The 24,026-nt window shown below is 43.5% G+C and overlaps 1 protein-coding gene across 5 annotated transcripts in view; it reads left to right on the top strand.

Annotated features, from left to right (window-relative positions):
* Positions 1-24,026, top strand: part of PPP3CC (protein phosphatase 3 catalytic subunit gamma) — an 81,961-nt gene that overhangs the window by 28,575 nt on the left and 29,360 nt on the right. For all 5 annotated transcript variants that reach the window (XM_053269216.1, XM_053269214.1, XM_053269215.1 and 2 more), the window contains exons 2-3: positions 14,992-15,189; positions 15,491-15,615. In XM_053269216.1, the coding sequence (XP_053125191.1) occupies positions 14,992-15,189; positions 15,491-15,615 (323 nt within the window). The remainder of the gene's footprint in view (positions 1-14,991; positions 15,190-15,490; positions 15,616-24,026) is intronic.

The raw sequence follows: 24,026 nt of genomic DNA, 5'->3' as shown, positions 1-24,026 counted from the left end.
ATCTAGCCCATTACTGCCTCCAAGCAGGCATTTAGGGAGGTTATGCCTTCCCCTGATGTCGACATGCTGAAATAGATTTAGGTGTCATCAACATATTGATAACACCTTGCACCAAATCTCCTCATGTCTCTCAGCGGTTTCATGTAGATGTTAAACAACATCGGAGACAATACGGAGCCCTGAGGGACACCATTTGAAAGTTCAGATTTTGAAGAACATCCACCTCCAAGGGACACCATCTGGAATCTCCCCGTGAGGTAGGAGCGGAAGCACTGCAAAGCAGTGCCCCCCACACCCCATTCCCCTCAGATGTTCCAGAAGGATACTATGGTCAATACCGTAGTATCAAAAGCTGCCAAGAGGTCCAAAAGGATCAAAAGAGTCACACTCCCTCACACTCCCACAATTCCCAATTGGAGATTATCCATCAGGCCGACCAAGGCAGTCTCCACCCCATAGCCCGCCTGAAAGCCAGTTTGAAATGGGTCTAGATAATCAGTTTTCTCCAAGCCTGCTTGGAGCTGGGAGGCCACCACCTTCTCTGTCACCTTGCCCAACCATGATAGGTTGGAGTCAGGCCTGTAAGTATTTAACTCTGAGGGATCCAAGGCAGGCTTCTTCAGAAGCAGTCTAATGATTGCCTCCTTAAGACAAGGAGGCATCCTGCCTTCCCTCAGAGAAGTATTTATAATCTCTACCAGGCCCTCTACAACAGCCTCCCTGCCAGATAGTATAAGCCATGGATCAAGAATCAAGAGGGCAGGATCAAGGATCAGGAGGGCAAGTGGTAGGCTGCAGCATTCCAAGCAACTTGTCCACATTCTCAGGGGTCACAAACTGAAACTGATCCAGGGTCATCACATAAGAGGAGCTACTGGACACCTCGGCATCAGACTCTGTAACAGTTGTGCAGTTTGAATCCCAGTCGGCCCAAATACAAGAAATTTTGTTCACAAAGAACTCAATGAAAACTTTACAGTGTATAATTGTTGGTTCTAAGTACTGATTCAAGGGGAAAGGGGCATATGTTAGCCCCTTCCTGACCCTGAGCAACTCCGCCGGATGTGAACTTGCGGAGGTGATACAGGAGGAAAAGAATTGCTTCTTTGCCATACATATCGCCTGAGCATAGATCTCCAAATGCTCTCTATGTAATAATCTGTTGGATTTGAGTTGAGTCTTCCTCCACTTGCGCTCTAGTCGTCTACCTCGCTGCTTCAGCCCCCGTAGTTCTTCCATATACCAAGGGGCCAATTTAGAAGCAGGTCGGAGAGGACGCTTAGGAGCGATCATGTCCACTGCCCCACTGAGTTGATTATTCCAATTCTCCACCAGAGTGTCAACAGGGTCACCAGCACAGCCAGCACTAAATCCCTCTAAGGCTTCTTGGAATCCTATTGGATCCAGTAACCTTCTCAGGTGGACCATCCTAATGGGTCCCCCGCCCCTGCGGAGGTGGGATGTGGTTGTAAGTCCAACCTTAACCAGATGGTGGTCCGTCCATGACAAAGGGGAAATTACAGGAGTCCCCACCCACAGACCACCACCTTGTTCAGAGTGAAAGAACAGATCAAGCATGTGACCAGCAATATGCGTCGGTCCCGAGACCACCTGGGATAGGCCCATAGTTGTCATAGCCGCTATGAACTGCTGAGCCCCCCCAGACAAATTGGTTCCAAAGTGAACAATGAAGTCCTCCAGCACCACAAGCCTGGGAGACTCCAACACTAAGCCCAAGACCAAGTCTGTCAGCTCTGTTAGGGACTCCATCAGGCAGTGGGGTAATCGGTATACCAACAGAAGTCCCAGTCTATCCCTGGTCTCCAAACTTAGGTACACACATTCATTATGGTCAGACACTACGACGGGATCCTGGCAAGGGAGATATTGCTCTTGTAGACCACAGCCACTCCACCGCCCCGCCCACTTCCCCTCCCCTGCTCCTCAACAGAGTACCCTAGAGGAAGAAGCTGGGACCAGACTGGGCCACCAGTCTCCCCCAACCAGGTCTCTGTAATACATACCAGATCGGCCCCTTCATCTACAATCAGATCATGGATGATTTCAGATTTATTCTGGACCAACCTGGCATTACAAAGGAGCAATACGAGGCTCTGTGAGTGGTTATCATTGCTTTCCAAGGTCAAAGAGCTGGCAGGACAGCCAGAAGGGGAGACAGCAGTTAAGTTTCTGATTTCCCTTCCCTTGCAACAGCCTGCTGACCTGTCAATGTTACTTCTTCTATTCCCCACCACCACTGGAATAGCTGCTCCATAATCGGTGGATACACCCCACGTCTCCCCATCTCCAGACAGGTTTGCAGGTGGAGATGCAGCTCAAATTGCTCAGAGTGAGGGGCCAGGCCAGAACAAGCAGCTCTCGAAAGCCAAGCAGGTTTCTACTGGGGCTTTAGGTCACCTGATCCCTGCTGAGCTGGTAACTGCAGTACCACCCTCTGGCCATTTGCAGTGATGCCACTGCAGTGTAGCCGAGGTCAGACCCAGCAATTCCTACTGCTAACTGATGTCCCAGTGGCATAAAGAGTAAGATATATAGACCTTGTTGTCAGAGTACCTGCTTCTGGAACTCTACTTGCAGTTACTGGGACTGTAAATCTTTTCTTTTCTTAAAAGCAGAAATTTATCCATTTTAAATGCAGAATGAGTTCTGCTGCAACCCAATATGTTACTGTGGGCTTAAATTTGATGGGCTTTTATTACTTCCTATTATAGAGCATCTCCATTGTAGTCCTAGTGGGTTCCAAACGAAAACTGTTTTGAAGCTCCGGAGAATAATTAAGCCAAAAGACGCAGTCTGTTTAGTGTCATTCATTCTTGTGTTAAGGCCCAGTGGAAGGCACTTCTCAGTTAAAAGTAGAAAACTAAGCAGCAGGTGTGCATGGTGTAGTGCAGGGACCCCAGAGAAATGGAATCCCAGTACAGAATAAGTAGCTTTTCAACTTGGCAAAATATAAGAGCCCCCAGTCTGAGAGCATTTGGACTAGAAACATAATACCACCCAAGCCTGAAATAAAAAAGCTTGGCAGCAAAAAACCACAGCGTCTTTTTAAGGCAATGCAGATTCCCTAGTTAAAATCTGAAGAGTTAAAAATTATCTCCTCCCTGTCCACCACCCAACCCAGCTAAGCTTTGATTATACCCTGCTTTCTGACATATATTGATTGATTGATTAAGTGCCATCAAGTCGGTGTTGACTCTTAGCGACCTTGACATATATTACAAGCTCTCAAAAAGACCTGCACTGTATTTTAAAAAGTATAATAATACTATGAAGCTTAACTCTGTCTATCTATCTATCATATTAATCAGATGGCAATGAAAAATTAAAAGCATAAAACAATAAAACCAACCATAAATAGAGCAGTAAAATCAGGGCAGCAAAATGAGCTTCATTGCATTGATGGAAAGTAGGGAGGAGCATACACTCTGTATCCTTCCTCTTGATCAAAATGCAGGAACACTGGTCTGCAAAGTAAAGCTCTTTAAGTGCTAGCTATAGGTAGCCTGCTTTCCACTGCTCAAATGATGGTTCTCATTTCTTTTTTCTCATCAGTTCTTTTCATCAGTTTCCTTTTTAAATTTCATTTCTTCTCATCAGTTCTCCTCTTCATTCCACACTGGAAGTGCTATTTGGAGTTGCAAAAGAGACATCCTGGTTTTCACTCTTCAGACTTCCTTCCCGTGCTTTGCGGTGGGGTTGGGGGCAGAAGCATGAAGTACCTGTGTACATAACTGAATACTAGTGGGCTGCCAAGGAATTTACTCAACAAAAATATGTCCATTGCACATGGATGCTGTCAAGTATGTACTGAAATACTCTGTGCCCATGTAAAGAGGGCGGATCGTATTTCAGCACATGATATGACTAACCTACAAAAGCTGGGATTTATGGGTGTGGGGGGTGGACTCTGTTTAACTTGCTTAATGTTCTAGGCAGAAGAACTTGGCAGGGGATTAAGACTTTCGGCCAAGATTGTTTCTGCTGGCAGGAATTATTTATACCCAAATAAAGAGCGATGGGAGAACCTGGCTTGTAGGTAGATTTCAGTTTCTGCATCTTAGCCAGCTGGGGTGGCCACATGCCCTGCTGTTAACATCTTGAAGTGGCTCAAAAGCCATCAGCTGGAAGTACTCAAAGTACAAGATTGGCATGGCACAAAGATCATTTAAAATGTCTTCTGTATTCTGAGCGTCTGTGGCACACACAGCTGTCATGTCAAGTCACTTTTGACAGTGCGATCATGAGAGCAAAAATGACTTCTAAATAGCTGCTCGGCCTGGTTGCCCATGGCAAGTAGGAGCCAGCTGAAACTGACTCAGCAGAAAAGCAGTTTTCTTCCTTTCAAGCCATAAGGTTGCCCTAGAGATGTATAAATTGTGGGGTTAGTAAAAGTGCTTGCTAGTCCCTCTTATGGATCTCTTTTGTAGCTGTAGTCTTAAGACCTAACATGCCAGGCGCAGGGGCACACACACGTATTCCTTCAAGGCCTTATTTCTGCAAAGTGTATTTGAGACTAATGAAGGGGCTGCTCATAATTGAGAAGAGAAGAAATCTAGACATTGTATGCCTTGATGTTCTGTGCTGGCGGTTGCTTCAGAAGGTAAAGATTATTCTCGGGATAGGGGACTCTAGCTATAAATACAACAGCAAATTAAACACAGGTTTGAATCTGATCAGCTTAAATGTGAAGGGTCAGACTGGGTTCAGCTCATTCTTTCGTTCAGTCTGGCAGCGCTAAAGAACTTAACGTGGTTTCAGGTTCTGCTTTAGCTTGTAGCTCTTGCTAAATATTATGACAGGCCATTGTCTGAGAATCCTTTGACGAAGTGGCGCTTAACGAGCACCTTGTTGCTGGATCTTTTCTGTAACTGCTACTTGTAGATTGAATCTGTGGCTTTTAAAAATTATTATTTTGTAATTATACAATATCCAAGATGCAAAATAAGCACCTGTGATGAAGAGGAAACACTCCAAGAACAAAACAAACAAGATACAGTGAATTAGTCAATTGCTGTGTCTTGGAACCGCAATACACCTTCAGATACAGTGAGTCAAGTCAGTTGTAAAAGCATCAGCTTGTCAAACAACCTGTTCCTTTAGTATCAACAAGATCTAGTAGACTTATCCAGACTCAGTCCACAATAGTTGCAAAAGAGAACCAAGTGGACAAAAATCTCCCCGTGCTTGCTTTCTTGAGAAGACCAACCTCTGATGCATTTGTTATTCCATTAAAACAAGTAAATAAATCCCAAACTTTGGCCACTCACAGGCAGATCTGCAGGGCTCCAGCTATCTGCAGTAACTGCTTTTAGAGTCGGTCTTTAGCATTCATTTAAAAAATATTAAGCCGTGAATCATCATCAAGCCTTCAGCATTGAACAGGGTCATATGGGGTCTCTACTGGGAGGTTTCCCCAGGAGCTCTCTGATGGCCGCGGGGAGACAAGCAGCATTGTGGAATTTAATCTGTGGTACCCTCTTTTGCAGGATGGGGAAGTTGGAAACCTTAGAGCCCAGCATGGGTACAAAAAAGAATAATCATTGTCAGATGAGGGAAGATATGACAAAAAGACAGATCAACTGTCTCATTCCTACCATGGCTTACCAGATACTAAGAAGCAGCCCATTGGAAGTGTAATAACCCTCCCCCACTGTTGCTTCCCAGCAGCTATTTAATGGCATACTGCCTCTGAGCATGGAGGTTCCATACAATTGCATTGGGGCTGCTTCTATCCCCTCTGGCAGATGGCCATGCTCTGGGGTAGCATATTACACACACACACACCCCATCCCAATCTTTTATTAGATCATTGTTGCTGTTCCTAACAGCTTTCATCTCACCATTCTTTTGGTGACTGGGAAAGCAAATGATGGAGTACGGTAACAAGAGTTTGTATTGTATTGTAGCCAGCGTGGTGTAGTGGTTAGAGTGCTGGACTAGAACTGGGGAGACCCGAGTTCAAATCCCCATTCAGCCATGAAACTAGCTGGGTGACTCTGGGCCAGTCACTTCTCTCTCAGCATAACCTACTTCACAGGGTTGTTGTGAAAGAGAAACTCAAGTATGTAGTACACCGCTCTGGGCTCCTTGGAGGACGAGCGGGATATAAATGTAAATTTAAAAATTAAATATTTTTGGCATTGCTTAGCACAGCCTTATCGGATGGCCTTGGGAAGGTCAACATGTATGTCATTCTCAGTTTCCTGTCTGTGAAATGGTTCATAATAATGACCTGCTTCATGTGGGTTTTGTGAGAGTGCATGAGATAAAGATTGAAAGTCAGTTGCCACATTAGACATGTTCCATAAGTAAATTCTAGCCCGTAAAGCAAATGTGTGGGCGCAGTTCAGCTATCATCCAAAACTTGCCATCCAAGTAGTTACTCCTTTTTAGATACAGTGCTGTTGTGGCTTTATGTACAGTACTACTGAAGGATTGCCAGAACTTTGGTTGCTGCTTCATTATAGAACGAGGTGGGTTTATTGAAGTTGCATGGGTTTTTAGTGAGTTTCAAACTTCTTTGAAATCTGGATGGCCACTCAGTGGCAGACTATAAGCTGGAATGTCTGGGGAAAGAAATCTCAGGACACAGTTCCACTTTGGATTGTACTTGCTGTACTTTGTTGTGGCTTGCAATATATCTCTCTTTCCTGCAGAGAACAACCATCTGTTCAAGCAAGCAGCTGTAGTTACCTTACTCATATATCTAGGGGCAGTTTGGGGGGAAAGAGCCTATTGCTGCAAAAGAACTAGGGCGGGGGACTGGTAGCCCTGTTTAAGGAGTGGATTGAATGGGATGCCAGCAAATAAGCTTGACAAATTCATTCCAAAATCACACGATGCAGGACTTGCCTTGGTAGAGTGACTGCAGTGAATGAGGAGCAATTATGGGAGACATTTGTGGGTGGTTTGCATCCATATTGGGTTCTGTGCAAGCAAGGCACATCCTTACGACAGCTGCCCCTAATTCTGCTAGAGTGCTGTGATGCACAGCAAGAAACTTGGGAAGCCTCTCCAAAAGGCAGGCTCTGTTTTCTCTGGGACATCTCCATCCTTGGGCTCAAATTTCATGTTATGTGAAGTTCTGTGATTCTTTCCTCTGCATTTTTATGTATTAAACTCTGAGTGAGACTGTGCCTGAGTTGAGGAATGGTGCACAGAGAGGTGTTGCTTAATCCTTTCCGCTCTGGTCCCTTTCTGGTTCCTCTGAACTGCTCTTTCGACTATGGGGAGGCAGATATTAAGGACTTCCTGTATCTCCCCTTGTGTGTGTCTCGTGCAGGCAAATAAGTTACATCGAGCTGAAAAATGACAAAGGGTTGATCAGCCTCTCACCACCCATTCTTCTGCTCAGATGCAGCTTGCCCTAGGATGCTTTGATTTACTGAAACCATATCCCCGTCCAAAGGAAAGAATTGTGGAACTCCATTTAACATGTTGCATGAATCTGACAGTGGAAAGACAAGCGGTGCAGTTAGATCATGCAAATGTGACACAGATAAGCATGGGCTAAAGTAGGCCACTCAATTTAGACCCCCCCAGCTGGTTTTGGACTACAAACCCCATAATTCCCATCCACAGTGGCCAATAGCCAGGGATTATGGGAGTTGTAGGCCAACATCTGCAGGAGGGCCGAAGCTGAGCAGCCCCGGTTAAAGCCGGGAGGGTTAGCCATTGCATGGACACACACAGGACCAGTTTGAATGGAATGCCCAAGCTAATTCTGACCCATATGCAATTAGGGACACGTATTAACACCTCTTTCTGATGCTCTTGCCCTTGTTGCTAATCATGAGGGAGACTTGTCCACATCACCTCCTTGCACCTGGTGCTATTTCAGTTGCATGTGAGGATGCAGTTTGAACTAACCCCTTGACCATGCATGATTAGGATAATTGGAAAGGTTTGCTGGGACAGGGAGCATGATATACTGTACTTGTTTACATCCCTTATAACATGTGAGTAAGAGGCTCATTCAGATGTATTGTCCATACTGGCTAATTAGGACTTGATTCAGCCATCCATGGCTTAAGATGATTGGAAATAGCTCTGTGCTTGTGCACGCCTGCATTCCTGTCTCCCTTACGTGCTCAAGTTGGCACTTTCTCTTTTGTGGAAACCATAGTTTACCATAGCATGTGAACCAGGAAACTATGGTTTGTGTTGAAATGTAAATTATGTAAATATAAATTGAAGCAAAGTGCTCAAGGGGAGAAGGAAGTGCAAAGACATGTTCAAAAGACCAAATCATGGTTTGGCCAGCTATCACCGAATTAATAAATTTTAGTCAATCAGGTATTTTAGTCAGTCGTAGTTGATTGCTCAAATTTGCACATGAGTAAAATACATCATTTGAAAGAGGGGAGAGGGAACTACTTTGTGTTTAGATAAATAATGTATGTCATAGCAGGCCTAATCTTAGAAGATGCATTCCCTCTTATGTGTGAGAGAGGGGAATGCCTCTTAAGATGGTGCTTGTCATCTGCAGTTATTGTAAGTACTTAAGCTTTAAAACATTGATTAATCAAGCTGATTAACTTATTAAACACTGCAGCCCTAATTGTTTGGTGTCTCATATGAGCCAAGCCATTCTGGACGTATATGTACTCTGCACTAAAGGGAAAAATTCCAAGCCAAGAACTGTTGTAAGGGAGCAGGTATGGAATACTGGCATAAGGTTTAGCCATCATAAAATTGTAAAAATATAAAAATGGAACAAGCCATACAAATTGTAAACATCCAGACACTTTAAAACATCAAACTGAAATAAGTTTCAACAGACCAGAACCCATTAAAATGAGCATCAAAGCCAGCCACGTAAACAAAGATAATTCAGTGGAGTCTCTGGAAGGCAAGAGGTGTGTAGAAGGAAGATCTATGCCACATGAATAAGCAACTCTTGTATTATGTTAAAGATGCAGTTCATCACTCACAATGGTGACACACCACCAAGGATGCTGTGGAGGCTGCATAGAGTGGTGAAATCCTCCTTAGCCTCTAATTGGAACAGAAATCAAGCACACACAATCAAACTGTGCAGTCCAGGGTTTAAAAAAAAAAAAAGCAGTTGACATATATTTTATTTTAAGGAGTTCTTGAGTTTCATTTTTCCAGTTAAAATACTGTCAAGCAGACAAAACAATATTTTGTTAGACAAATACATATTTGTAAATTTGGACACTTCATTCTAATCACAGAATTGGAGGATAAAAATTAAGCCTTGTATTACATAGATATGCATGCCATCTGTCTGTATCTCTTCAGCAATGTTTCTGCTTTCTGCCCTAGGTTTCGGGGAGGGAATAGGATTTTTGCACCCTGTGAGAAATATTTTCTGGATTAGTAATTGTAGGAAGAAGCATTGTGCACTATACATGCCAGCACTCACATATAGAATAATGTATTGGTAAAGTGGATGTGCTGCATATGGATGAGCTGAGAGGCTAAATGCGGGGGGTGGGGGGGCAGGGTAGGAATGGATCTCTTCTGATGACAGAAACCCACCTATCTTTTCAGAAAACACGCACAGCCTGGGCATGTGTGCTGTCTCACTGGCTGTACAGAACAGCATGCAGCTGTGAGCCCTCAGCTAGCTGTAGCTGGCAGTTAGACTGAAGAGGGAAGGGCAACATGATGTACCTTCTGACATACCTTTTAACCCCAGTTGTTCCCTCCTTCCTTCCACCCAACTCTCCTTATTTATTTATCTATCATATTATTTATTGATCATATTTTTATACCACCTGATATGGGCATCCCTAGGTAGTGTACAAGATTTAAAAATCAACACAGATTAAAATATCAACACAGATTAAAATACACAAGACATAACTGTTTGGTCTAATGACCGTAAATAAAATTACAATTACAACACAAGAAATAATAAAAATGTATAAAACGGTTATTAAAACAAATTATTAAAATTCTAATTAAAAGCTTGCGAGAAGAGGAGAGTCTTGAGGGTCGTCCTGAAAATAGAGAAGGACATGGTCTTCTTTCAGCAGGGAGCATATTCCAAAGCCCTTGGGCAGCCACAGAGAAAGCCTGGTCCTGAGTCGCCAGCAGACGAACTTGTAGTAACCGTAACCAGACCTCTCCAGAAGATCATAAAAGGTGGCAGGGTTCATGACAAAGGAGGTGTTCTCTTAAGTAGCCTGGACCCAAGCCGTTAAGAACTTTATAGGTAATAACCAGCACTTTGTATTTCACCTGGAAACATATCGGCAGCCAGTGCAGTTCTTTCAAAACCAAGGTTATATGGTTGCTTCGTGTTGTCCCACAGACCAATCTGGCTGCCGCATTCTGTACCAATTGTAGTTTCCGGAATACGTACAAAGGCAGCCCCATGTAGAGCGCATTACAGTAGTCAAGTCTGGAGGTTACCAGCATATGTACCACTGTTTTAAGGTCATTTACCTCTAGAAATGGGCATAGCTGACGTATCAGCCGAAGCTGATAAAAAACACTCCTGGCCACTGCCTCAACCTGAGAAACCAGGAAGAGCTTCGGGCCCAGGTGTACTCCCAAGCTATGTACTTGATCTCGTATGGGGAGTGTAACCCTATCCAGAACAGACAGATCTTAACTATCTCTTGCATTTCGACCCCCCACAGTAAGTACCTCCATCTTATTTGGATTCAACTCCAGTTATCCCTCATCCAGCCCATTACCGCCTCTAGGCAGGCATATAGGGAAGATATACCATTTCCTCTGAGGCTAAATCTTTTCCCTCTTCTTGTGACGTTTTCCCACAGGTTTGCAGTGTGAGCATGCTTGAGTGCATGTGTGTATATGAACACTGAGTGCATGTGCACATGTGGAAAAGAGAGGAGATACTAGTCTCAAAGGAACCGTGTGTGTGCACACAGAGTAAGCCTGGTCAACTTTAAAAAAAAAGTTCATGGAAACTTTAAGTCTTGATTTAAAAAAACAAAACAAGCCAAATCCAAGGTGTATGTTAGTAGTACTAATTTTTATTTTGGTCTCTGACCAATCAATACAGAAAAGAAAAAGAGAAATACATAAAGTTCCTAAAAACATTAAACATATTAGGGGGAAACTGACTCATTATATAACAGCTATCCTCAATAGATAGAGATACTTAATTGTTCAGGTACATAGCATAATCTTACGAATTCTGCTAGCACTTAGGCAAAACTTGGCAAATGCATAACAGATCTTATCATTATGATCTGATAAGAGATAGCATATGTAAAAATCATCAGAGCAGCCCATAAAGTTTAATAAATATAGAGTAATATGCATATTACGAATGCCCCTATAGAATTTACAATATTATAGAACATGCGCTGTTGATTCTATAGCTCCTGAGTCACAGGGACAAAAGCACTCTGCAAAGGAAACTATGTTAAATCTGCCCTCATGCACAGCATTGCGCAGAACATTAAACCGTGTTTGGGTAAACGCTCCACTGTTGAAATTGCATTGGAAAAGTGGCCTGCTGCAGTGCACCTCACTTTAAGGTGGTTATTAGGATACAAACTATATATGAGAAGAAGTAGACGGCAGTTAACTGAGGAAGCTTTCAGTTTATGCCATAACATTTCTCTCGATGTAAGGTCGAAGGCAAATTTAAAATCTACAAACATTGCGTAAAGGGCCATCATGGGTCTTGAGGTGTATTTTTATGCCAGGTGTTGAAAGGATCAAGTTACTATCTCCAAATGGAAAAGTGAAATGCAGACACTCACTCAGACACACCTGAGTGTGCACAAATGGAGACCACATCCTGCTGACCTGGAGTTAAGCAAGTAATTACATTGATATCACATAGAGGGTTGGGAAATGTTAGGATTGGAGGGCAGAGAACAGAAGGTGAGAATGATTTTGTTGGATGGGTTGAAGGAAAACTGAACGGCCCATGCAGCTAGTTTTGAAACATAGCTCATGATCCTCCTCTTCTTCCTGAAGATCCTACAAGGTTAAAGTAAGCAGGGGAAAACATTCAGGCCCCAAAGCCTTTGTTTTCAAGGTACTTATTTCAAGGTGCTTGGAGACGGTAATGGGCTGGAAGAGGGATAATAAACTGAAGTTGAATCCAAATAAGATGGAGGTACTGACTGCGGGGGGTCAGGACCCGAGAGATGGTTTAAATCTGCTTGTTCTGGTCAGGGCTACATTCCCCCTGAAAGATCAGGTTCGTAGTTTGGGAGTGCTCTTGAACCCAAAGCTCTCCCTAGTTTCTCAGGTTGAGGCAGTGTCCAGGAGCACGCTTTATCAGCTTCAGCTAATACAACAGCTGCAACCATTTCTGGAAGTAAATGAGCTTAAAACTGTGATACATATGCTGGTAACCTCCAGGCTTGACTACTTTAATGCACTCTATGTGTGGCTGCTTTTGTATGTAGTCCAGAAACTGCAATTGGCACAGAATGCGGCAGCCAGATTGGTCTCTGGGACAACTCGAAGGGACAACATAACACCGGTTTTAAGGGAACTGCACTGGCTGCTGATACGCTTCTGGGTGAAATACAAAGTGCTGGTTATCCTATATAATAAAAGGCTAAGTGAGTGGCTGTGGCTTTGGAACGTTGGGGATCTGCGTCCCTGCCTCCCTGGGCTGTTCTGGGCCTGCGCGAGGCGCAGGCCCAGAAGAGCCCAAGGGACACAGGACTGCAGACACCAGTGTCCCACAGCCACGGGCAGCCATTAGCCGGTGTGTGGCGGCGGGGGAAAGTGGCCGAGGTGGCGGCAGAGCCGCCGCCTCGGCCATGAGCTGCGGCACGGCGAGAGGAGGCCGAGGCAACCAGAAGCGGCCGCCCTGAAAAAGGCGAGGGCAATGGCGGCGGGGGAAGACCGAGACGGGGGACAGGGAAGCTGGGCGAGGTGGCGGCGAAGCCGCCAACGAGGCCCCCGCCCGCTCACAGCCGTCGCCCCCGCCTGCTCACCCGCCCTCCCAGCTGCCCAAAATGAAGCTGGGCGAGGTGGCGGCGAAGCCGCCAACGAGGCCCCCGCCCGCTCACAGCCGCTGCCGCCGCCTGCTCACCCGCCCTCCCAGCTGCCCAAAATCACCTTCGCCGCTCCCCGCCCCAAAGATTAAGGGCCAAAATGGCCCATGAGAAGGTCGCCGCCCCCGCCTATCGCCCTCCCGCCCACCCAGCTGCCGAAGACCACCTTACCCGCTCCAGCCCGAGGGAAAAGAGAGGAGCTCACGAGCAGAGCTCCTCTCTGTGCTAAGTCACTGCTCAAACTGCCGCTATGGACGCAAAGGACGCCTATTGCGTCCATTGCGACAGTATGGGCAGCAGCTTAACACAGAGAGTAGCTCTGTTCCCGAGTTCCTCTCTTCTCCTTCGAGCTGGAGCAGGTAAGGTGGGCTCCGGCAGCTGGGTGCGCGGGAGGGCAATAGGCGGGGGCGGCCACCTTCTCATGGGCCATTTTGGCCGTTATTCATCCACAACCCCCCCCCCAAAGTAAAAGCAAAATAAGGAAGAACAAAAACAGAGGCAACAACAAAAACACAAAACAAAAAGAGAGAGGGGACAAGGGGGGGAAAAAGAGACAGAAAGAGAGAGAGAGAGACAGAAAAGACGGGATAGAAAGCTAGCGCCCGTTATCATAACGGGCTTAAAAATACTAGTTACCTATAAAGCCCTTAAGAGCTTGGGTCCAGGCTATTTAAGAGAGTGCCTCCTTTGTCATGAACCCTGCCACCTTTTACTATCTCCTGGAGAGGTCTGGTTACGGTTGCCACTGACTGATTTGGTGGCAACCCAGGACTAGGCGTTCTCTGTGGCTGCCCCGGGGCTTTGGAATATGCTCCCTGATGAAATAAGAGCATCTCCTTCTCTGTTTGTTTTCAGGAAGACCCTCAAGACTCACCTGTTCTCACAGGCTTTTAATTAGAATTGATTTTAATAATGCATTTTAATAATTGTTTTGTGCTACTGTTTTAATTATTTTGTGTACTGATTTTTATATATTGTGTTAAATTTTGTATACCACCTAGAGATGTACATATTAGGTGGTATAGATAGATAAAAATACTTATTCTGTGTTAATTCCAAGTTGCTCAAGGCCTCAAAGGCTGTCTAGATAGATAGATAGATTCATTCGTTGGTTGGTTGGTTGGTTGGTTGTCCGTTTCATTAGGGGAAAGGGTGTTGTGATGAGGTATGTTTGGCATACATCTCAGATGTGAGGTAGGAACAATACCTTCTGGTGAAAAGCCGTTCTTGCAGTAGCAAGCATGAATTGTCCCCTTGTGAAGCAGGGTTCACCTTTGTTTGCATTTGGCTTAGAGTTTTTGCTATCCAATTTTTGTAAAGAGATTACCTTCAACGTGGCTAGGTTTTGCTACATTGTTTGTACTATACGCTGTAGTCTCATGTAATATTTTTTTCTTTTTTTCTCTCTTCTTTCTCCTCTTTTCTGTTGTTGTACTGTCTGATCTACGATCGCAATAAAGTTACTTACTTACTCTGCATTTGGATGGGTGACTACATGTGGGCACTATCTGCTGTAGACTATTCTCCTTTGGAGATGGGGCTGTAGCTTAGTGGCAGAACATCTGCTTGAACATAGAAGTCCGAGATTCAGTTGCTCGCAGCATCTCCAGGGAAAGACTCCTGCCTGCACCCTTGGAGAAGCCTGATTAGTACTGAGCTAGATGGGCCAAAGGTCTGAGACTCGGTATAAGGCAGCCTTCTATATTCCTAAGGATACATTTAGGAAGGATGAACCTTAAACATATATAGTTTGCTGTGTGGTCTATAAATTTGATTCTGGCAATGAGGCATATGTAGCTCTGGTAGGGCTATTTGAAAATAAATAAAAATCTGCTGCTGCCTTCCAGAAATCTGTAGCAGATACCTAGGGATTTTCCAGCCTGAGTATCCTCATAGTCCATTTTGTGTTGGTTTTAGAAATCAGTTGTGAAATCTGATTACAAGGATTCTTATGATTTGGGGAGCTCCATTCCTAATGTTTCTCTCGTTTCCTTTTTTCTAGCTGTCCCTTTCCCTCCCACACAGCGGCTGTCCCTGAATGAAGTTTTTGAGGATGGGAAGCCCAGGTTGGAGGTATTAAAAAACCACATGGTGAAAGAAGGGCGCCTAGAAGAAGAGGCAGCACTGAAGATAATCAATGATGGGGCTGCCATTTTGAGGCATGAGAAGACTATGATTGAAGTTGAAGCTCCAATCACAGGTCAGAGAACACTTTCTGTTACAATCAGTGCCTTGTGAGTCCCATCTATAATTGCAAGCTGCCAAAACCAGCAGTTTTCCTAGTGCATGTTGGTTGTGCTGGAATATGCTCAGGATTAGAAAACCTGCTAAATCCCAAGAAGTATCTTTGTACCTTGGAAAATGTGTACAGGAGCTGGATATAATGGAACAACATGCTGAAGCAAAATCATACTCTGTTGATTCCACGACCTTTCTGTTCTTAGCGTGTAATTTTTTTCCCTTCCCCCCCCTTTTTTTTTTTTGGTTACTTCCTCCCCTAGTGTGTGGTGACATTCACGGGCAGTTCTTCGACCTGATGAAGCTGTTTGAAGTTGGAGGATCACCCAATAACACTCGCTACCTCTTCCTGGGAGACTACGTGGACAGAGGCTACTTCAGTATAGAGGTGAGAATTCAGCTGATTCTTTGAAGTTAAAGCCTATGGAATAGGAACAGAGGAAGCTGCCATATACTGAGTCAGACCATTGGTCTATCTAGCTCAGTATTGTCGACACACACCGGCAGCAGCTTCTCCAAGGCAGGAATCTCTCTCAGTCCTATCTTGGAGAAGCCAGAGAGGGAACTTGAAGCCTTCTGCTCTTCCCAGAGTGGCTTCATCCCATGAGGGGAATAATCTTACAGTGCTCACATGTGGTCTCCCATTCAAATGCAACCAGGGCAGACCCTGCTTAGCTAGGGGGACAAGTCATGCTTGATACCACAAGACCCACTCTCCTCTCATAATATTTTCCTCTTGTGTAGCTTTGGGAGTCAGTACAACTTTTAAATATTTCTTAAAAACCTTCAAATTTATTGTGTTAAAAACAGGTGATAAAACTTGTAAAAACGTTGTTAAAAATGTTAAAGGCATAATAGAAACAGACGTTTTGGTGTCAAATGCCAGCCTCAGTGTTGTTCCTACTGTGTCTGTAGGAACACAGAGACACACCTTTTCTTTCCCTCCCCCCCCCCCCCCGTTAACTTCATTTGTTGGTTGAAATTACTGCCAGATTGTATGTAATTAAAACTGAACCATATAAGCAGGTGAACCACAGAAGTAGTAAAACAACACTGAGGCTGGCATTTGACGCCAAAACGTCTGTTTTTATTATGCTTTTAATAACATTTTAACAATGTTTTTACAAGTTTTAGCATCTGTTTTTTACACAATAAATTTGAAGGTTTTAAATAAAGTTTTGTAAACCGCCTTGGGGTTGTCTTTTAACGAGAGGCGGTATATAAATGCATACATACATACATACATACATACATACATACATGCATACATACATACATACTTGGGAGTCCTTTTAAGTATGTGTATTGCATCTCTAGCTTAACAATTCATACAACTTTTAAATATCAAAAGTCCCATTTCTACACAGGGTTGACATAAAACAACATTTATTTTAAAATCAACTTATAGAAATTTGTTTAGGTCAGTTAAAAATTGTGGTTGCCAAGTGGTTAGATTGCAGCAGTAGACGGCATGGGGTTGCTTGCTCGTCTCATTCCAAAACGCTACCATAGACCCTACCCTCCTGCCTCTTCTAATTTGCTGCAGATGAGAACCTTCACAAAAATCACTTCACAAAAAGTCACTTCACAAAAATCAAAGAAGGTCAGACTGAGCTGACCATGTTGGCTTTGTGTATGGTAGACCTGGGGTGGCCTTATGGGGTCTTCTGTGTTTCTTATTGGAACCCCAAGGTCCACCAACTGGAGCCATTTGCAAAACTTTGAACAGAAGAAGTAGGAGGGATGATAGGGATGTATAACTTAGAATTAAGGAGCAAGATGCCTCTGAGCATGTGCTCAGCTGCAATTTAGTTTCAGTACTAGAACTGAGCTCATAGTCCTTTCACACGCCCATCCACTCTGGGTATATCCCCAAGCTTCTTTCATTTCAGCAGCCTAGTTTTTTTTTGGGGGGGGGGGGGCTATTTTTTAATGTTAAATATTGGGAGTCAAGGACTCTTGTTGACCTGAAAATCACTTGGTAAACTGTCAGTAGCCCCCGATCTATTGTCTTGCTGCTCCGTAGTAGACCTGAATAGAAATCTGAATAGTTATGACTGCTTCTGAAATAAAACAGTATACAATATTTAAACAAAATAATTGTTCTGAATTTCCATCGTGGGCATCTTAGTGAGCTCTGGTTGCACTAATATATCTGCAGATTAATCTGAGTTAAGACACAGTTTTAGTACGACACACACACACACGTGCAGATAAAAAGAAGGAAAATGTAAACAGTGAGGTCAAATGGCCACAAAATGCAAGAAGTACATCCCTCATTCAGGTACTCAGTAACTGTGTACACAGTTACAATTTTGACTGAAAAAGCCCTACCTCAACCAGTGTTCCCTCTAACAGGGATTCCCAGAAGTAGTTAACTACAACTCCCATAATCCCCAAGCAAAGGCTATTACAGCTGAGGATGCTGGAAGTTGTAGTCAACAACATCTGGGAATCCCTGTTAGAGGGAACACTGGCCCCAACCATAAGTTCAGTGTTGGTCTGCAGAGGCAGATGCTGCACCCCGATTCCGAATCATAGGGAGGATCTCTTCCTTGGTATGGCATCTGTCTTGGCAGACCAACACTGTACTGTGCCTATGGTTGGTATTGGGGACAGAACTACGGAGCACGTCGGTGCAGGAAGAGGCACTTTCAATCAGCATTGTAACCATGTGCGTTGTATATAGTGACTGAATGCCAGAGTGTCAGGCTACTGTCAGTAACAAATCTATGTCAAGAATAAGCACAGTGCAATTCACAGCTGCAGTAACAGGTGATAATAAAATCCTTAAGTAGCTGGAGTTGTTAACCCCTTCCAACTGGACAAAGAGGTGACTATTTATTTATCGTCTTCAAAAGGCTTTTATGCCGCCATTCTCTATAAATGAATTCATGGTGGCTTACAACAAAATTAAAAAAGAGAAAAATCATAAATGTGCAGAATAAGACTTAAAACAAGGTTATCACAAAGAGAGTTAAAGGAAGGCCTGCTGAAAGTAGAGAAAAGTCTTCATCTATCATTTAAAATTAAACAGGAAGGGGGCAAGCATAAGTTCAAGGGGCAGGGAGTTATAGACTCTTTTATTTAACTGGGGGGAAAGCAAATGTCCCTTTTTAACCCAGCATGGAGCCCCTCCGAAGGCTGTTTCTTTTTAGATTACAGGCTCTTTAAGACAGGGAAACACTTTCACATTCCTTCTATGTAAACCACTGCTGAAAAGCAGTATATAAATATTCTTCTTAATAATAATAAACTCTAATTTATGTGCAGACACACACACCCTTCTGAAGAATTCTGCTCTCGTTGGTTTATGGGCTGCTTTTCAATGATGATGGTTCTCAAAATGGTTCACAATAATTTGTGGATTAAACAGTTTTTATAAGTGGATGATAACGCTCTCATAATTTTTTGAAACTCTTGTCATTCTCTGAAATTCCTCCGCAGTGTTGCTTGAGGATCACCCAAATTTGCTTCACTTGTGTTAGGCAGAATTTCAGCAGTGCTGCTAATGGCAAAAACTGAAACTTTTCTAAAATAAAATATAAAGTAAACTCTCAGAATTCCAAGAACAATAGGCTTCCCAAAGGTGCCCTGGAGGAAGTCTCTCTATTTCTTATTTCTGTATTACTTAAGTGAGGGAGGATGGTTTAGAAAGGAGCTATTGGGAGGAGGTGGGGCTGGGAGGATGCAGAAAATTATGTTGAGGTGATTGCTTGGAACGCCACTCAGAAAATATGTGATGCAGTACAGGAGAACATATTCAAAACATCACTGCATCATGCTGCACAAACGAGCATTTGCAATCTTGAAAATGCCGTCCTTTGTAAGCTGTCAGCGTGGAGCCCTTTCATGCTATTCTTGACCCCCTTTTCCTCGGAGTCCACAATGGAGAGAGCGCCATGATGCATTCATTCCTTTCCTACCGACTAGGCATTCATCTTTCACAAAACAGGGTGGGCTTTGATTAGTACGCGCGGGGGCTGCTCCCAATGTTGCTGATAAAATGGAATTGCGAAGCTGTGCTTTGGTTGTGCACTCAGAGATACTCTTACTGCTTCCTGCCAAATACTTCTCTATATGCTGAAAGGTTTCTGCTTGGGTGTGTTTAGCACTGGCTTCTGAGATTGAGAGGGGAGCTCGTAAAATAGAGGGAGGGGGAGAGAGAGAGAGAGAGAAGAGCATATTGACAAAAATAGGACAACATAACGCAAATATTTATGGCTTTTGTCAGAGCTTGTAATAATAGGCATTAACTGGTTAAAAGAAAATCCAGCTGGTGTGATTCCAGATATGGGAAGAATCTCACTATTGTGGGTAGGCTTGGACTCTTATCACTGATTTTCAGGAGCGTCTATTGTATTGGGCTTCTTCTGTTGCTGTTTCTGCTTCTCAACAATGGAGGAGAATGCAAACCTCTATTGGTCTTGGAAATCACAGTGCAAGTCTGTGCATCTGGGTTGGGGATATTAGGGAGCATCTGCCAGAACAGTTGATGTTAATGACCTTCTAATGGAATGGAATAGGAGGTAATTTTTATAATTGCATCCTGATGCAGGCAGCCAGGAAACGGGATGCAGAGCTTGGGGCTCAAGGCCAGAGTTAACGTTGTTAGTGCAGAGGGTAGTTACCTGTATTGACGTGAATGGTTGTTTATATCAGGGTGTTGTGATCTGACTGTTGGACTTGGATTGGGAAGACCCATGCTCAAATTCAGACAGACCATGAAAACTCTCTAGGTGCCCCTGAATCTCACTTTCTCACTCTAACTTGCCCATAGTGTGGTTACGATGATTAAAAGGTATAGCTCCCTGGAGGGTGGGGTGAATGTACCTAGGAATATAGAAAGCTGCTTACTGCTGAGTCAGATGCTTGGTCCATCTAGCTCAGTATAGTCTGCACTGACTGACAGTAGCTCTTCAAGGTTGCAGGCAGGAGTCTCACCCTGGAGATGCTGCTAGGGATTGAACCTGGGACCTTCGGGCAAAGCAGATGCTCTGCCACTGAGTTATGGCCCCATCCCAAAGTATCTTAGGCATGCATTTCCCCACTGCATGTAATGGAATTTGAATTTTGTGCCTGTGCACAAAATTCACATAGTGCTTATTGTTTCTGGCCACACCTAATGGTGCAGCAGGGAAATGACTTGACTAGCAAGCCAGAGGCTGCCGCTTCGAATCCCCGCTGGTATGTTTCCCAGACTAGGGGAAACACCTATATCGGGCAGCAGCAAGATAAGAAGATTCTGAAAGGCATCGTCTCGTACTACGCAGGAGGAGGCAATGGTAAAGCCCCCCTGTATTCTACCAAAGACAACCACAGGGCTCTGTGGGCGCCAGGATACTGTTTAGTGCAGTAATCAACTCTACTAGTATGTCAGTTCCTCTGAATATATGCTGGATACCCTAGGCTGGCCCATTGATCCATCTAGCCCAGTGTTGTCTATAGCAGGGAGATTCAGACATAGCTCAAAATCAAGAGTAAATCCTGGCTTCACACAATGTTCCTAAGTCATGGCAGTGTGTCTTTCCCTCTTCCCTTCATTTGTGAGGCCCAGAAGAATTCTGTTTCCAATGCTGGTTAAGAACAAGCCAGCGTCACTCATTATGTCTGAATCAAGCAGTGCCAGCTTATTCTAGCCAGAGTCAAAATGTCCTAGAATCTGAACCTGGGATTGTATTCCAGAGTATTCTTAAAGCCTTTATTAGACACTTCTTGTAAGCCACTATATTATCAACCTCAGCTCTTGCCTGAAATGTGGACTTTTCAAAAGTCACTGTGCCTCAGCCCAACCATATGAGGATATTAATACAGTTCTTCCCAATTAAAAAAAGAACACCGCAGATTGCATTTAAAAAACAAACAAAAAACTTGTCTTTGCTTCTACTTTTCAGAGGGGGAGCGGGGGAGAGTTGAGCACAATGCTACCAAATTACTGCAATAATAAAAATCTGGGATTTCAACATTGTCTACTATGAACAGCTGCCAACTGTTCCCATTTCTAAGGTGAGATAACCAAAGCTTCAAAAATAACCACAGAATCTGGTCAGCAAAGAAAACAGTTCTCCCTCACCCAGCTCCACACAGCATCCCAATTTTTTTAAAGCTGAGGGGCAGAAATGTCAGATACTATTTCCTGTCCTTCCTTCCTTCCTTCCTGTTTCTGAAGGAGTTTTGAACCTAGTCTTTAATAAGGGGCCTGAAGGCACCTGGGTAGAAAAAAGGACCCATCCATTAGCATTGATGGTGTTCAAAACCTACAGGTATCTTAACCCAAAGTCACAGTAGCTTTTAGGAATCTATGCCCTGCTTTGTAAGTGGAGTTGTAATAGAGAAGAAAATGTTTGGATCATTCTTAGGAAAGAAACTTTTTAAAAATATTGTGTAGATTTTTATGATACTCCAAGTACATTTGGTTCTGAAAGGAGTTTGCTACAATGAGTAGTCCAAAATTTTATACTCAGATCAGTTTTTCACAAACTTAGTTTTCTTTCTCTGTCTTCACTGTAGATGTGTAAGAGAGGTGAACTTTATGGGGGAAAGACACACCACCAGCATATACCTTGGTTTAGCGTTATAAAGATAAGTGGCAAGAAAATGGGAAGTAGACTACTTTAAATCTGGTAATCCCTAATAGTCTCTTGTCGGGTCTTGTGATATTGCAATAATCTAGTAATCAATTTCTGGGCACAAAGCTTCAGAAAATCTGGATCAGGGATCTCTTAAATCTCTCCAGCTTCTCATCCCAGCCTCCTTCCAAAGCAAGCATAGTCTGTCAAATCCTCCTTATTCCACATTTACCCTGCCCTTTTTTCTACACATACACATTTTCTGGAACTTGGGAAGTCCTTTCAGGACAGAAATCTAAATAGGCCTTCCTGTAGAATTTCTCTTTCCCATTGTTAACTAGGGATGTTCAAAATGTTTCAACTCAAAACGGGCTGTTTCAAGTGTTTCACGCTCAAAACAAAATGTCCTCTTTAAAAGGGCCTGATTCAAGCTCAAAAGAAAGCAACCTTGTTTTGATTGAAACATTTTGAGTGCCACTTTGGAGGACTGTTTTTCCCTTGCTGATTGGCTTTCTGATTAATTTGCAATCTCCTAGCTTCTTGGTTGGCTTACCATACAAATCAAATGTCAAGGGCAACTATGCCCCCATTGCCGGGAGGGGGGGCACAAAAGAAGGGAATTTCAAAATGTATTCATAGGGACTAGGAGGCAGAGAGAGCCCTTATGCCTCTCTTGAAGAGGATGCATCAGGAGAGGAGGAAGGAAGGTTTGTTTTTGTGGTTTTCTTTTATCAGCACTGAGTATAATATGTTGTGCTGTTGCTGCTATATTTGTCTGTTTTTGCTGAATCTCAGATTGACAAAGGCAGAATTTGGGTGTCTGCCTTGAGTTGTGGTTTAGCTTGTTTTTGAGATAGTGTTGTGGCGAGAAATAGACAGTTACAGCTGTGTGTATTCGTGTGTGAGTGTGTGTGAAATATTTCTTGGTGTTTGCTGTGATGAGCTCCATGACTGGCCTTGAAGCTAACTTGTGCTTCACTCACTGCTCTGATCTGCTCTACAGTCTGCATTGCAAGGTGTAGTCAGTCAAAATGTGGCTGAAGTTGCTCTAGTTAAGCATCTATGCTTGCTGTTAAGTGAGGGTGCTGCTGTGGCAGCTGTTGCAATGCTAGGAAGTAGCATAAGGAGTCCTAATTGTGTGTGAGTGCAACTTGTTCCAGTGCTGTTACTGCAGCGCAGGCACTGTGACTGACAATGGATTCTGGGTCAGTGATGCTTTTTTTGGCCATTTTTGGAACATGTTTGAAACGTGTGCTCTGCATTTGGAGGGACAGATTCCCTTTTACTGTGTGCTACTTCAGTGTTTTTCGTTTTCAAGGCAGAGTTGCAAAATGTATTGCAAATTACAGTGCAAAATCTGTGTGCAGTGTACTCTGAGTGTGCAGCTTGTTTCAGCCATAGGGAGCAATAGGGAAACTTGAAACACTCCATTGTTCCCCATGGGTAGCTCCTAGGGACACCAGAGTGGTCGAGCATGAAGGGTGCTACCTACTACCCAACCCACAAAAGAAATGGGCAAGCGGGTGGTTTTAAATAAATTTTTAACCTTTCTCCGAAACCCACTACCACTAGGATCCTAACACTGGATAAAGGTTTTGAGAAAGGTTTAAAATTGCCCATGTTCCCATTTCTTTTGTGGGTTGGGTGGTAGGTAGCACCCATCATACCCTACCACACAACCCATTTTGGTATCCCTAGGAGGTACCCGTGGGGAACATTGGGTTATTTTGAGTTACCTCATTGTTCCCTATGGCTGAAACACTCAAAAAAATTTGATTTGTTTCGTCAAAACAGCCAGCTTGGCCGCTGTTTTGATGAAACGTTCTGACCATTTTGCGTTTTGTTTTGAGCTTGGAACAAAATGCAAAATCTCTTTTGTGCACATCCCTAATTTGGAACTGAAACCCACTGAAGGCCTTTACTAAGAGGCGTTACTAGTTTTCGTTATAGTTTTGTTTACTAAGAATTTACACTGTAAATTCTGATCTTCTGTACTCATGTAAAATTTGCATACTGGTTACATTTTAGCTTTTTAACTTTGTAACTTTTTAAATTTTGGATTATTTATTGATTTGTTTTAAACTGTTTTTAATATTTAATTGATTTTAATGTTTTGTTTTTATTTGTTGTGAACCGCCCTGAGACCTTGGGTTGGGACGATATAAAAATGCTCTAAATAAATAAATAAATAAATAATAATAAATAAATATTATTGAGAGTCAGGGCTGTA

Source organism: Hemicordylus capensis, chromosome 8, assembly GCF_027244095.1.
Source record: "Hemicordylus capensis ecotype Gifberg chromosome 8, rHemCap1.1.pri, whole genome shotgun sequence".
Classification (NCBI taxonomy): domain Eukaryota; kingdom Metazoa; phylum Chordata; class Lepidosauria; order Squamata; family Cordylidae; genus Hemicordylus; species Hemicordylus capensis.
Note: the sequence above shows the minus strand (reverse complement) of the source record. Positions and strands in the feature narration are given on the sequence as shown.